The sequence below is a fragment of the Nanorana parkeri genome, unplaced genomic scaffold (assembly GCF_000935625.1).
Source record: "Nanorana parkeri isolate BGI_ZX_2015 unplaced genomic scaffold, ASM93562v1 scaffold115, whole genome shotgun sequence".
In the NCBI taxonomy this organism is placed as follows: Eukaryota; Metazoa; Chordata; class Amphibia; order Anura; family Dicroglossidae; genus Nanorana; species Nanorana parkeri.
In genome coordinates, this window is record NW_017306383.1 from 1,116,728 (window position 1) to 1,133,301 (window position 16,574).

The following is a 16,574-nucleotide window of genomic DNA, read 5'->3' on the forward strand; positions in this document are numbered from 1 at the left end:
AGGAAAATGTCACTTTCGGCATTTAGCCGAAAGTGCCATTTTCGGCCGGCGCCCCCCCTTCACTTTTCGCCCGGGGCCCGCGCCCCTGCTGCACCCCCGGTTGTTACGCCACTGGGCAGTGGGCACAGTATTACCACTGCATTACTTAAAGTTGAACTCCAAGCAAATATAAAGGCACACATTAATGCAGATTTATATTTATTAATACATCATTAACTGTATTTTTTTTAATGAAAGCCATTTAGGTACCTGAATTAGGCCTAGTATCAACCTCTTGCAATGGCAGAGCTCATACTGAGAGAGGAAGAAGCAGCACAAGGAGCCTGTCACTTGTGCTGAAGTGCCCATGCTAACAAGGGATATACTGATAGAAGGACACAGTGACATAAAATGAACTCATTAGTCAAGTGCTTCTTTCACTAAGCAGCTACAGGCTGAGGAAGGGACATGCCTTTAAATGTTACTTTTCTACAGCAGAGAAAAATCAGGTCTCCTGCCCGGCAAAACAGGGCTGTGCTATGTGGTAGAGCTGTGTAAATCTCAGGACTAGGTGGGCAAAAATACAAATCCTTTGGTAAATAAAACAACTCCCTTATATGAACTTCATCTGCATATTTAGCTGTTGGCTGCAGTGCAGATTTAACTCTTACCAGACAAAGTGACGTCACCTCTCATTACTGTTCTGCCTGGCAGTAGTGTGTGAATCACAGAACTGGTTGGACAAAATCACAAATCCTCTGGCAGATCAGACAGTTTATACATACAGGTGAAACTCGAATAATTAGAATATCGTGCAAAGTTGATTTATTTCACTAATGCAACTTAAAAGGTGAAACTAATATATGAGATAGACTCATTACATGCAAAGCAAGATAATTCAAGCCGTGATTTGTCATAATTGGGATGATTATGGCTTACAGGTCATGAAAACCCCAAGAACCCCAAATCCACAACCTCAAAAAAGTAGATTATTACATGCAATCAATAAAACAAGGATTGTACATAGAACAATATCGGACCTCTGAAAAGTACAAGCATGCATATGTACTCAGTACTTGGTTTGGGCCCCTTTTGCAGAACTTACTGCAATTACTTTTGCACGATATTCTAATTATTCGAGTTTCACCTGTATGTGTATTTAGTGGTTTGCCTAAAGTCCAGCTTTAAAATATCAGTGCATTTTTATACAAGTCTTTTTGCAGTTGTAATGTTTGTAATTACAAGATGAACACAATACTTGCCTGTTTCATCCCCCCATCCAGTGGCATGGCATCGATAATTTGCATCTAAGACCTGATCGTTTGGAGGAAGACAAGCAAAATCGATAGCATCATTGGCAACCACTTCACCATCTAGCCTCACCAAGGCAATATCATACTCCAGTGCAGGAATGTCAGGGTACACAAATCCTTCATGGCGGTAGATGCCGAGAATTTTGTAGCATCTCTCAGTGGCCTCCACCTGTGTTAGGTTGTGTTTCCCAAGACACATTTGCCAGCGATATAACTCATCTGCATAGCTTGAAAGATAAAAGTGCAATATAGTTATGTCTTCAAAGAGTATGACTGATACATACATGGAAACAAATACATGCACACATGTGCACCCACATATACACACACACACTTGTAGACATGATAAAGCTTAAATTGTAAGTCCAGGCATTATGTAAATTTGCTTCCACCCTCTAGACCAGTGGTTCTCAACCTGTGTAACCTCAGGACCCACATTTATCCTTGGTCATCAAGTCACGACCCAAGTCACACTGCAATGAAATGCACAGAATTAGGGTACACACTACAAACATTTTTTAGGATCCACCCAGTCTCCTTTCCTTATGAGAACTGGAGTGGATCCTCATCCTGGGGTCCAGTGTGGGCTGCTGTACTGTGATGGAGCTCCATCCATATGTGCATTGCTTGTACAGCTCCCTTGCACGCCCTGTAGAGGTGCTGGGAGCCAGAATGTGATGTCACTTCGGTCCAGGCACCTCTACAGGACACATGAGGGAACTATAAGCAATACATGTATGGATGTTACTCCCTCACTGCCATACCCCCCATCCCATCCCACCTCAAGCTGACACTCGGCACCGAGCAGCATATTTTGAATGGCTGCTTGGCGAGAGACCTGACGGTGCTGCGATAAGGGGAGGCAGAGGAGCCTCTCACCTAGAAAAGTGGAAAGCATGTGCCGACCCACTGAACATGAGGTCGCGACCCACTTTTGGGTCACGACCCACCAGTTGAGAACCAAGGCTCTAGACCATGCCCCAGCATTGTTTTTTTCTTTTACCTTGTTCCTCTTGCAAGAAACAGCTTTTTTTTTAACCTATAACATCGTCACCAGGCTTGTGACACTTCTGCAGGGACAGCTGCTGGGAGCTCAGTTCCTATTGACATAGGCAAGCCACCAGAACTACATCTCTCAACAGCCCTTTCTCTACTCAAAGTGAAAGCGGAATCCGTTGGTATTCAAGGAGGCAGGATTGTTTAGCAGAGAAAGAAATTGATGCTTGCATATGGAGAGGGACAGAGAGGGAGTGGGGGAAAGGTGGAGTTCTGTAGTCCAGCAGGCAGGGCTAATAACGCTGGTTAAGATTTCAGTGCAGCAAAGGCATTGTGTTAATAGTCCAGACAGAAATTTAGGAACACAATAGATTTCTCGTAGATCAAGAGGTATTTTTCTGTATTCGCAGCACTTTAAAAGTTTTAAAACATGGTGATATATGAATGTATTGCAGAAATGTACTAAATATACTTTTTTAAATAAGGGGTTCAGTGAATTTTTTTTAGTGACTTCAGTGAAACACACATGTTAAATCCATTAGGTTTTAAGGGGTATCATCTGATGAAGGGGATTCTTTCCCTACAAACATCCTTTGTTGTCCCAAGACAGACAAATACTAGATTCCTATTTGTTGTGTTGGGGATACCTTACACAGATATGGTCATGATGGTTCACGTTTCCTCCCCTGTGCCCCCACATTCAGCCATAAATCCTGCTATGCATTTTATTGATGTGCTAAAATAACCCACAAATACCTATACGCAGTTTTAAAGAATAATCTTCACAGTATCTAATTGACAGCTTCTGGTAAAACTGAAAGACTATGCGATGAGACATGCATTAAGCTATTTATCTTTATGACACACAAAGCAATTGCTAAGCTTTACAGAAAGGAGTAATATAAGAAACATAATCTAGTATGAAAAATGTTTATGTCAAATGAAGGACAGCCTTACTTAATAAAACAGTGGGCTGCTGTGAGGACCCAGTTCTTGTGGATCAGAGTGCCACCACATGTATGGAAGAAAATTGTTTCATTACGGGAACTTGGCCAAACCTGAAAATATGACATTGAGAAAATTGTGACAATGCTTGTGACTATGAAAGTAACATGGGCTATGGTATGCTAACTAGGGGTGATATACTGCATATTTGTCTCCTGAATTTCATTTTAAAGGCTAATTCCACCTTTTGGACCATGTTTCATGCTACACCTAAGTTTAGACCGCAGCCCCCCCACCCTCAAACTGAACCCTCGCTTGCTGAATTGCATCATCCTTTTTTTCAATTTGGCACGGCTGTGTTTTGCCCTGTTTGCAAAGTTTACAAGTCTCATCTGCCCCCACAGCAGAGGGACTCTTAGATCTTAATAGAGCACATGTGCAGTGATGTCACCATACTTGTGGTCCACTGATAACTTCCTCCAGCTCCATCACGGAAGGTTTGTATCTAGTACTGACTGAGGGAATATTCTGCAGGAGCCTGTGCGCTGCACCCACAATCCACTGATCGCAGTTGCAATGCTTTGTAGGCCCCAATGCAGAAAAAATAAATAAATGCACATTTTTAAAATCAATGTAGGTTCATTTAATAATCTTTTGCAAAAGTTGGAATTAGCCTTTAGTCGCCATAGTACCGGAGCAATTTTGTCATTTTTGCACACACATACTACAATCTAGATTCCTGGGCCCTGTAGAATAAAAAATTATAGCTGCATTTGTTTATGTTGCCCGTTATTTGCACAAATGTTTATCAATATCAATATTTTTAGGAAAACAAACACTAAGGCTGGGTTCACACCTAGGCGTCTTGAATATGCGCATTTGTCGCGCGTTTCTACCGCAAATTCGTGGTAAAAAAACGCACGACAAACGCGCGTTTCCGAGGGCTACCTGGCTGTATCCCAATGGATACGCGCGGCGAATACGCCCCAAAGAAGCTCCTGTACTTCTTTGGGCGTAGGACGTTTTGTAGCGCGTTCATACGGCCTATAATATGCCCAGGTGTGAACCATACCCATAGGAAATAATGGGATTTCGGTGTTTAAGCGTTTTGCAGAGCATAGGAATGCGCTACAAAACGCCCAGGTGTGAACCGGGCCTTAGTAAACAGATACCAAACATGACAGCATTAAAAATGCGCGTGCCCGTACAATGGCAAAAAAACATGGTACTCAAGCGACATTTTAAAGGCCTTTACTGCTCATCAAGTTAAGAGTTCACAGCAAATTATGGTCCTAGAATTATTGTTCTCACTCCAATGTTCGCGGTGATACCTAACATGTGTGGCGCAATTGTTGTTTACATACACTTGCATGCCCTACTTGCGCATTTTCATCCATATGCAGATGTTGGAGGGGGGGGGGGGGGTTACATTTTTCAAATTCTTATTTATTTTACTATTATTTACTTTTTTTGTCACTTTTATTTTTTTCCAGTTAACTTTATTGCTATCACACGGAGGCTAACAAGCCCCTATGTTATAGCGTTTGGAGGTGAGTGTTTCTCTTTATGGAGACATCAGGGGTATATCTACAGATGTAGTACTTATGTATTGATTTAGTAAAACGTAAGCTATGGTATAATAGACGTAAAAAAGAATTCTGAAATATTTGGAACTCTGATCTATATGCCTGACCTTGTCAGATGTTTGAAAGTATCTCTTCATGCACACTTAGTGCTGGTCATTGAAAATGATTTTTCTCCACTAACACTCCTATGCATGTTCATTTTAATCTTTCCCTGGAGTAAGACAGTTAATCTGACTTATATCATGTCCAAGCACTTGTGTTCTTTGCATTCTGGTCTTGCGCTAAAAATCTTACTTTACCTGCATGGACACTTGCCAAGGCCAGCTGTGAGGAAGAGCCTGTTCTCCGTTGACTATTCTGGTATTGATCTTGGGGGGATTTGTGGGCTGTCCACACTTGGATGGCCATTCTGCAAACAATAGAAAAAAAATGCATAAAATAACATATTACAGTACATAAAAATACATAATTGGATATATATCTAATACTACATGGAACATTGAAGTAAAGATGGCCTTTGCTTGTTAGTATCTGTTAAGTACTGTGATCTGATTAACATAGGGGTGTTTGGAGCACCAGCTCCTGGCCCACCACTAAAAATACGGCTGGACGTTAGATTTACATATGCATGGGTAGTGGTATTTACATGTGAATAGACAGTGACGTATTCCTATATAAATTAAACTGTCAATTGATATGCAAATTATGATGGGCAATTATAGAAGGTGGTACAGTCTGGGATTTTGGCAGTGAAAATGAAAAAGTATCCTGTGGCAGTCGGAAAAGGGGGAGATCACCCCGGTTGCCATCCAGAAGGTGAGATACACAAGAGGGACGATTGTATGCAGACACAGCAGAGGGATGATGAGGGGGAGAGTGGGAGCAGAAGGAATGTGGAAGACAGGGAGCAGAGGGGTGATGAGAGGGAGAGTTGGAGCAGAAGGGTGATGAGGGGGAGAGTTGGAGCAGAAGAGATGTGGGGGAGACAGGGAGCAGAGGGGTTATGAGGGGGAGAGTGAGAGCAGAGGGGTGATGAGGGGTAGAGTGGGAGCAGAGAGGTGATGAGGGGGAGAGTGGAAGCAGAGGAGGGATGAGGAGGAGACTGGAAGCTGCAGGGATGTCAGGGAGAGTGGTCCAGATCATGAGATTTGTACACAGAAGAAATTGTTAATCATTGGTAGATAGTATTTTCAGTTTATCCTTGTAAGATGAAACCATCCAGCTTTAAAAATGAAATAAAAATAACATTGTAATAACATTTTCATAGTTTACCTCCACTTCACTTGTCGCCACAGTGTCACTATGTCGCCCAGTAAAAAGTGCTTTACTTCTTGCACATATTATCGAGTGCTGATGACTTCTATTATGGGATGTCTAAATATAACTCTGCAGTCCAATGGGCACCAGAGTTAGACCAATTGCACTCAGCGATCTGCTCCCACTAACAGAACTGGTCTGATACATCCCACACTCTTATTTTGCAATACAAATCTGTGCAAGGACACTTGTGGATATTACACAGCTATGCCAGAACAGAGCACTGGAGTGGAAGTGCATAAAGCAGCATTTTACTGGAAAAAAAGATTTGAAGGTATTTTCAAAACAAAATCAGTCATTAATCACAACATGTGGGGGTACAGGACTGTAAAGATATAAACATGTGTGATACATGAATTGGGCTTTCACCTAGTATACAGAGCAAATAGTTATATCAAGTGATGTGTTGGACACACAATGTCTTCTTTTGACAGCTGTCATTATTTCAAGTAAAGCATGAATTGGTGGAAATTATCCAAGCCACCTCTGGCCTCCTGAAATGACCTGCTGTTATAGTTTATACCATATCATATACTGGCCATTAAATGTGCAAACAAATCTTTATACTGGACGAAAAATCCTGGCAGCTTATCGTATGTGACCTATTTTATGTATTTAGAACTATTTCTTTGTCATTTTTAGCTGATGCTTTAATTATAGACAGTTGTAGGTAGTTACATATATAAAATAGGATACAATTATTATGAAGCTGCATCATACTGCAGTTCTGTAGTGGTATATAAGGTAATAACTATTACCTATTACAAAAGTAAAAAAAAAAGTAAATTCAGCTGCATACCGATGACATTGCTTACGTTAAAATTAACTTTATTCAGGCTCAATGTGTGATGCACAGTCCCTACCACAGTCTGCCACTAGCTGACGCATTTCACCCTTCCAGGCATAGTCATAGAGATACGCAGATCTCTTTGACTAAGCCCATAAGGGTCAAACGCATCAAAAAGGAGTACATTGTAGACAGGACTGTGTGCCACATGTAGAGCCTGCATAAAGTTGATCTTAACTCAACTGATGTCATTGGAGTGCAGTTGAATTTGCTTTCTGGACTTTTGAGGTTGAGACATGCTTCAGAGGCCGGCATGCGCTGTTCCCTCCACTGTGACCAATGAACGCCATGAAAGAGCAGTATATGTGTGGGAGGTTGGCTGCAAGGTATTACCTATTGTTATACTGTCCCAAGGATTGGGTGCTTCTGGTGCATCTGTGGGAGGTGCCTGCAGTGGATTGGAAGTCCAGTAAGCTCGGAATCCTCTTCCTTCTGTAAAGAGGTCACTGTAGAACCTGACTGTGATTATATTGCTTTGACTAGTAATAGTGTTTGGCACTGTAGTTCCACAGAATGGACCTAATGATGGTAAAGAACACCAAAAAGCAAATATTACAGTATTTCTCTTTACTCAACATTTTCTGTCATACAAGGCAATAGGCCAGTCATTAACTGAAATGAAGTAAAGTGACAATCTTAGTCAAACAGCTCAGTAAACTTTCATGACAAGACACAGCCTGAACCTGAAGAAGAGAAGCCTATGGCAAGTGCACTTAAAATACATACACCGCAACTTTAGATAATGTTCATTTAGTGTTCAGTGTTAGTATGCCTCAAATATTATTTTGAGCTACTGCATATCAGTAAATTGAAAAAGTGTAAGACTGCTATATAAAATGTTTTAGATATCAAAAAGATTTCAAGCAAACAAGTTAATTTGTCTTTGCATACTTATTTTATAAAAACATGTTACATTTCTCAGCACAATGTCTCTATTATATAAAGTAACTGACAGTATAAAAATTCATTATGATAACTTCACCTTTAGTGATGATGCCCTTTAACTAACCCCTCCACCTTCCTAAAGGTGGCTATAAGGTTTGCGAATTTCGTCAGAATACCCAAACTAAGTTGTAGCTTATTGGCTGCCCACTCTGTTCGTTCGAAGATTTTCCGACCAGCTTCTTCGCTTAGGCCAGTGGCTGCTGTCAGAATACAATGAAGACAGTGGGAGATTCTTCCATCAACGCTCGTAAGCATTGATGGAGGAATCTTTAATATTTTCTTTGTTCAACCTGCAGTTTGAACAAAAAAAACATTACAGTGTATGGCCAGCCTCAGTGCAGCCTATATAATAAAATACTAACCATCCTATCTTCACTGCTGCATAGCATTTGTCCAAAAAGAACCGTGCCCATTTTTTCCTTTGACTGAGCCATACTTCAATAGATGATTAGAGGTGCCATAAGTGCAACTCACCAATAGGAATGAATCACGGCAAATATTAAATATTGCCTCTGTATAATAACAAGATTATGCCTAATATAATACCACCAATAACCTCTGGAATAATTTTCACTTATCTTTGTCATGTTGTTGATAATCATTTAATGTAAAACTGCTTGTCTGATCATTGCTACTTCACAGAGGAACTAGCAGCAGATATATTTTTCAGTCAAATGCTTGCATGTTAAACAGTGTAGTGTAATCAGGGCCGGATTCCTGGAAAGGCCACTGAGGCCCGGCCTCGGGGCGGCACTGAGCTGAGGGGCGGCACAGGCTTGAATCATAGACAACTGGAACATAGAGTTCAGGGCGCCGGGCGGTAATTTACTTTCTACATTTAGCCCTGCTTTGCACAAGCAGAACTAAATGTAGAATAGGAAAAATCACTTGTTTCTTTACAAGTATTCTCGGCGATGTCGCAGAGAACACTTGTAATTAGACTGCCGGGCTGTCCCCACCGCCCCCTCCCTCCCCTGCACTTACCTCTCTCCATGCTGCTTCCTCCTGGCTTCGCCCTCGCCGCCGTCTTCAGGATGGAGAGTGGTGAGCAGAGCGACAGGGTTAAAAGTAACCCTGTCGCTCCATGTAGACAGTGAGAGGGGAGAGCTGTGCTCCTCCTCTCTCACCTGTCACAGGAGTTCCAGCACAGTGCTGTAATAGAACTCCTGTTTTGGAGGTGACAGGTTCAATAAAGAGAACCTGTCACCTCCAAATGCTATCACACAGTGACTTGTTAGCTCCTGTGTGATAGCAATAAAGTTAGGTGAAAAAAATTGATAAAACAAATTACATAAATAAAAGTAAAAAATAATAACTAATAATAATTACATTAAAAAATAAAGTAATAAATAAAGTAAAAAATAGTAAGAAAAATATAAAAAAAATAAGAAAATAACCAACGAACATGTATAGTGCTACCAGGTAACATAGAACACAATTGTTTTTTATGTGTCTTGTTCACACCATACATGTGCGGTGCTGTGTTGAGGTGTCATTTAGAATGAATGGCAATGCAATTCACCAGAGCACCTAGCAAGCGCTGCATTGCGTTGTGCAATAGCAGAGATATTGTGTCTTTTCCACAATGCAATGTTGTGAAGGGGCTCTAAGTGGGTGTAAAACCTAACCTTTTGGTCTGTTAAATATACAGTTGAAAGCATTTGTTATATCTGTTTGATAACTGCAAACACAAAATACCTTTTCATCCGTCCAGAAATCTTGTAAGCTAAAAATATAAACTTCTACATTCTGCCTGTGATGCATTGAACTGCAGTTTTATTAGCCCTTCTCAGTGGACTACAAAACACATCCCTTATATTTATGGAGGAGAGAGAGTGGTGGGTATAGTTCAAATTAGGAACAAGCAGCCTAGATTGACAACGTTGCTCTTCCATAGATACACAAGGTAAAAATAAGTGGAAAAAAGCCTGAAAAAAAGAAAAAGAACACAGCCACCACATGCAGTATGAAGACTGGTAAGCTGCAATATATTTTTTTGGTCTTGGGTTTAGACACCTTCTAAATGTTGATCTGTAAGTCTCTATAGCTTTCTATCACTATGTAAAAAAAATGGTGTTGCATAAACCTATGGATCCAATATTTTACTACTGTGTATTCCTCTCTTGAAAATATCATCTGGAATCTCCTAGGCTGCTGTAGTGACACTTCCACAGCACGTTCTTTCACTCTAGTTTGTAAACACTCACCATATTTTGTTGTCCTTCCTGAAACCTCTTCATAGGCAGCTATATAATCATAACACAACTTGCTGATCAAGTCTGGGTCTTCCAAGTCAAAGTGAGAGAATCTAATGGTCACCCTTTTCCCTTGGGGAACCTGTAGGTGCCAGAGACACAACCTGTTGGGCCCGTAAGAGTAAGGCCACTTTGGAGATTTAAACACGCCATTCTCTTCAGTGGAGCTCCCACCACAGGATTGGAGTTCTGTAATACCAATATAGAAATAGATATATTTTCACATACTTGCAGAAATAAAATGTTAGTATCACAATGCTGCATTTATTTCGGTATTGATAGACACAAGCAAATATAAGTGGTATCTTTTATTGGCTGTGTAGATTATCAAGCTTTCAAGACATCTCAGGCCTTTTTTTTTTGTTTTGGTAAGGACCCCTGAACTGCCCTGAATGCTGGCAATTTTCAGTCTACCTAGTCAACCAATACACTCATCATCATCCCTACTAATGTGTCCAATGGGCACTCTTTTGCCTAAAATTTAATGTCAGCTATACATGTAATAATAAGTGATCAGTCATGGATTTGATCATTTTAAACATTTTTTTTGCTCTAATCAGTCATTTAGCAGAAAGAAAAAGGCTAATTTGGTTACATTTAATGTAATTTTCCCAAAATTACTATTTGTTACATTTTCCTAATCACAACCATTTATTGACTCAACCTCCCATTTAGGTAAAGTAATATCTAAAAATTACATTTCAAAGGATTATAATATTGAATAATCATGTTGTAGCATGTATAGCTAGTGCTAAAGTGACACTAAACTCAGGAGTTAAATCTTAAAAATACATTCAAGTTCCCTAACTATTAACAAAAATGTATTTTATTTGTGTATCACTCAGCTGTAGATCATCAAATCATCTCTGAATTCATTCTGACACTGTCCTTTCTTCTGGAGGGTGGCAACTTTTGCTCCCCATGGTCCATGTGTGTAAAGTAGCCACCGCTCCAAACTTACTCCTGGGATTGACTACAATCTCAATACAAATTAGTAAACTAAACATGAGAATGTAGTCCATAACAGGAGTGAGTGTGGATACTTTACAACACACACAGGGACCATGGGGAACAAAAGTAGCCACCCTCCAGAAGGAAGGACAGTGTCAGCACGAATTCAGAGATGATTTGACGATCTACAGCTGAGTGATACAGAAATAAGATACATTTTTGTTAATAGTTAAGGTACTTGAATGCATTTTTAAGATGTAAAGGAGAACTATGAGGTGAGTGATATACACTCATCCTCATAGTTAGAGCCGACATGTGACATTGAAACTGTCACACGTCAACTCTATAGATCAGGAAGTGAGCAAACACATACCGGCGCTTGCTCACTTCCTGTTCATTTCACTGCAGAGAGTGGTGACTGTCAGTCATCGCTCCCCGCAGGGATTTCCCCCCTTCCCCTCTCCGATCCTCTAGCGTTGACTGGAGGAATGGACGGGAAGGAGGCAGGCACAGCTGGCTCTGCCTCTAGATAGGCAGAGCCCGCTGTCAATCAGCCAGCTGGGTGGATCCTCACAGTATTGTCGGGATCCGTCCCGGCTGCGGCGCACTCAGCATATAGCGGGCAATAGCCCACTATATACTGAGCTTTGGGTCACGGGAGTAGGTTAGTATATGTCCTCCCGTGACCCTAAAGAGAACTATGGGATAAAAAGGTTACCCCATAGTTCTCTTTTAACTCCTGAGTTTATTGTTACTTTAAGGAAATTAACAGTAGTAGAGCTCAGCAATATAATAATCAAGGGATTATCAGAACTTAGTTACATTTTTAAAATGTATTTAAAACCAAAACTATTCTTTGTAGTTTTGGGTGGTGTATGGAATGGTTAAAACGGTTGTCATTTTTTTGTTTTGCTACTGTGTTCTGTTTGATTTCACTTCCTGTCCCAGAGACACAGCAGGAAGTAAGAAGAGATCCCTTCACAGTGAATGGATATCCACACTTAGTTGTCACCAGAAAAGATTCACCCATTGTGAGATCTCCCATCATCTCCTTTTCATGTGGCAACTTAAAAATATTGGATTTCTCATCACTTACTGTACTGGAGACAGTAGTCTCCAGTACAGTAGAAAGAGAAAATCCTCCCAAAGGGGGCAACCCTAAAAAGTTTCTAGGCCTTCCACATTTTATACAAACCTAATGAAAAAGTGTTGGGCTCTACATACAGTTTAATAACAAATAATTCTGCTGTAAAGTTTTTGATGTAAGATTTTATGTTGTATAACGAGGGGCAGACATATGTATGCAGATAGGTTATTATTATTGTCAATACAGGGCACTGATGTCTAAGCCTAATAATTACAGAACTATAATATTATTATTATTAAAAAAAAATTATTATTATGAAGAAGAAGCAATAGAAAAAGAAGACGCATAAGGTTTTGTAAAGTCCGTCTGTGAAAATTGATGATATAAACAGTAAAGTAATTGTGCTTCTGTAAGCACCTTCAATGTCATCCACATGGACTTCTTCCCATTTGGCTTCAAAACCATGATCCGTCCTCACAGCATCTGTGGAAAACTTCAGGAACAGTTTGTTGCTGGAGGTAATGATTAAAGGAGGCTGCAAATACCCACAGTAAGTCCCTGAAATGAGAATGCAAAGAATCCTGTAATAACACAAAGACAGTGAGCAATCATTAAAGTGGTGGTCTACCCAACCTTGACATTTCAATTGGTGAACAATAGAGGGCTGAATTCTTACTTCACTAGCTGTTCTTATTGCACTATAGAACACTCCAGCAGCTCAGCCAAGTCCTAGTAAAAGTATTTGAAGAATTGGATTCTATAAGATTCCTATGGACCAATTCCTATACTGTAATTGTTAATAAGTTTGTTCCCTCAATAGGCAGCTTTGTGGTTAGACTGTTTCCATTGCCTGAATGTCTGCAGTCCTCCAGCCATTGAGCTATCAACTGTTATGCCCCACATGGTCTTTTTTAAACTTAAAAAAACCTTAAAAAATAAATGAAAGAAGCTACCAATATACAATATCAGTGGATTGTCGTACAGCATATCAGGATTTGGGAATAAATAGGGCTAATCACGCACTGAGCAGATTTTTTTAATTGTTCTCTAATTTTCACAGAACCCTAAAGATGACTGCAGACTGATTGCAAGGAGTTATTGTACTCTGCCCTTTAACTCACTGGAGTAGATTTACAAAAGGATGAATGTGTTTACAGTTCTCAGTTCAATCATTTAATGGGAAAACCCCTGTTTTCTATATTCTCCTTCACATGATTAAGTATGCAGAGTGAACACACCACACTAAGTGAACATTCTATTGTTTTAGTGAATCAACACTCTAAAATAAATTTGACAAACATCCAGAAACTAAAGTCATCTTCTGCAGCACTGTCAAGATGTAAAGGTTGTCAGTTTTGTATTACATTTCATTGAATGCATTTTAATTATTTATATACCTTTAACAAATTGTTTTCGTAGAATATAAAACAAATAGGATATGGCTGTTGTTGTATATTTTTGTCCCCAAGATTTATAATGTATATATAATAGTTACCTATGGCATCTACACTATCAGATATCTCCACTTTGTCTCCTGTACATGATCCTAGTTCCCCATCAACAGCAAATTGAGTAAATGTCAGTTTAACAAGTGACCCTGGAGTAACAGAGATGTTCCAGCTACAATGGAGATTAGGAGAGTAGGGGTCTGGATAGTTCATGGAGCGAATGAAGCCTTTACGACCTTCTTGTAGAGAATTGCCTCCACAACCAGAATCTGCCAATATAAACATAAAAGATGAAATACGTTATCAAGCACTATGAAGCGCTATCATTATTAACTGAATACAAATAGGTGTGGCAAACAACGTGTTAAAAAGAAATGTAAATGATAAATGTAGTGAGTATGTACAAAATCTAGTAAAAATATCAGCTATCAGTGTACTGTACCCAGATGATAAAAGAGATGGAGGCCAATTAATTGCCAAGAATGCCGTAAATGACATGTTTGATGTGCTTTTTCTTTATGAAAGATTTTGGAGTTTTCTTTGGATATAATTTATGAGTGCATTATATCCCCTGTTTTTTCTGTCTTGTTTACTTTTGGTATTAATTATATCTACCAGAGATTGGTCAAGATAACTGTAATGATTTAGTGGCCTAAAGGTGCCCATACAGTGCTCGATTCTCATACGAGAATCGAGCAGTGTGAACGAAGACGTGCGACCGTTTCTACTGTATGGTCGCACGTCTTTTGTCAAACCAACATGCTCGAAAACCCGCCGAGAATCATACTATTGTCGGCGGGTTTCTAGCCTGCTCGTCCGATAGCTGCGGAACGGGCCGGTGTGCGCACGCGCACACTGCCCGTTCTGCATTGCGGTCATCGGAAGCCCGCCTCTCAGCGGGGCGGGCTTTCGATGATCGCAAGTACGATCTGCCCGTCCAAGGTGGGCAGATCGTACGAGCTTTCAATAAGCATACGACCATCGCAAGACAAAAGTCTTGCGATGGTCGTAAGGTGTATGGGCACCTTAATTCAATTACTGATCAGTAATTTTCTCATGTCCACAGAAGATTTAATCTTTGAAATCCGGCAAAACAACCCTTTTCCCCTTTGTCTTAAAGGAGAACTATGGGGTCAGTGTTTTTCCCCATAGTTCTCCTTGGGGTAACGGGAGGACACAAACTAGCGTCCTCCCGTTACCCTAAGCTCAGTATACCGCGAGCTACAGCTCGCGGTATACTGAGACGCCGCACCTGGAGCGGATCCCGACTTAGATGACGGGATCCGCCCAGCTGCGTGAGTGACAGCTGGCTCTGCCTATCTAGAGGCAGAGCCAGCTGTACCCGCCCCCTCCCCCGTCCGTTCCGCCAGTCAGCGCTGGCAGATCGGAGCGGGGAGAGGGGAATCCAGCCCCTCCCCCTGTCACGGCAGAGAGCCGTGACAGGATCGAGAGGTGAGGGAACCCGGTATGTGTTCTCTCACCTCCCGATCTACTGAGCCGACCTGTGACAGTCTCATTGTCACAGGTCGGCTTAGAACTATGAGGTGAGTGGAAATCACTCATGTCATAGTTCTCCTTTAATTATCTATTCATCAGTTCATAACTAATAACTGGTTACCAGCTTTCACAGCGTGATATACTAAAGTTAGTAATACCTTTTTCTTCTTTAAGTTAAGCTTGATGGATATATTGTAAGAAAAAGGGAAAGCCATACTCCAAAATAAAAGGCGGTATATAAGATTAATAATACATCTGTTGTGGAGAGTCTACCTTGCCGAGGGCTAAAAAGGGGTTAACTTGGGAGGGTAGATACTTCCCTCCCAAGTTAACCTTTTTAACAGCCCTTCCTGTTAAAAAGGTAACACAGGTGAGAGAGGAGGTGGGAGCTGAGAGACACACAGAAAGCTCTGTGTGTGTGGCTGCTCAGAGGCCAGTGGACTTTATCTAGGTGAGACCACCAAAACGCACTATGCTGAAAGACTTTTGCTTTATGTTTGATGTTCTGCTGAAGAAAGCCTGTTACTTTACCATTTTGCTGAAGGAAGCTATTTGTTTTGTTTTTGGAAGAAATAAAAGCTGCTTATTTTATCGGACTGTGTTGCAGACGCATACGTACCCCTGAGGTCCCCACACTGTGTAACACACAGGATTGTCCGGACCCCCACTCTCTAACATGTTTCACTCAACAATGAGCTTAATTGTCCTCTTCAGAGGAGCATTGGACTGTTTGGCTGGATGGATGTACATCTTTATTTTAATATAACACAGCTATGCAACCCAATAATGGTTCCACCTGTGTTGTGAACTCTTAGGCCCCATTCACACTGCGCGATTCGCAAATCGCGCGTTTGTCGCGCAATTTGCATTTTGCACGATATCCCGCGATTTGTCACGCGATATCGCACAAATGCTTGCATTGAAAAGCATTGAATCGCGGCAAAATCCGCCCCAAAAAGGGTCCTGCTGTAGCGACGCACGACCCGCGACAGCAGGACCCTTTGCCCCATTGCCAAGCATTGGAGAGCGATATCGCGCGGTAAATAGCCGCGATATCGCAGGAATTACCGCACGATAAATCGCTCAGTGTGAACGGGGCCACAAAGTTAAACTAGATCCACCAATCTAACTGTCTTCCAAAACAGTTACTTTTAAGGCATGCCAACTGTCAAGGGTGCCAGTGTGCTTATTTCAGCTCTCAACTGAACTTTCAAGCTCTCAAATGGCTGCTGTCATAGCTGATCATATGTACTGCACCATGGCAACTGCAATCCAAGTAGAGGCTAAGATGGAACCTTCCTTGGCTGTATAGGATAGAAGGTATAGTTTCTGCTTCAAAGAACAACATTTTGAAACTTAGTTGGCAGTTAATATTGCTATGTTCCTCTGAAAAGCCTTCAGAAAATAA

General features: G+C 40.9%; 1 protein-coding gene across 1 annotated transcript in view; it reads right to left on the reverse strand.

The window, feature by feature from the left end:
* Positions 1-16,574, reverse strand: part of LOC108784447 (cubilin-like) — a 74,641-nt gene that overhangs the window by 20,374 nt on the left and 37,693 nt on the right. The window contains exons 7-13 of the mRNA XM_018553274.1: positions 13,717-13,938; positions 12,639-12,779; positions 10,136-10,372; positions 7,317-7,502; positions 5,114-5,228; positions 3,246-3,335; positions 1,242-1,519 (exon numbers count right to left, since the gene is read on the reverse strand). Of these exons, the coding sequence (XP_018408776.1) occupies positions 1,242-1,519; positions 3,246-3,335; positions 5,114-5,228; positions 7,317-7,502; positions 10,136-10,372; positions 12,639-12,779; positions 13,717-13,938 (1,269 nt within the window). The remainder of the gene's footprint in view (positions 1-1,241; positions 1,520-3,245; positions 3,336-5,113; positions 5,229-7,316; positions 7,503-10,135; positions 10,373-12,638; positions 12,780-13,716; positions 13,939-16,574) is intronic.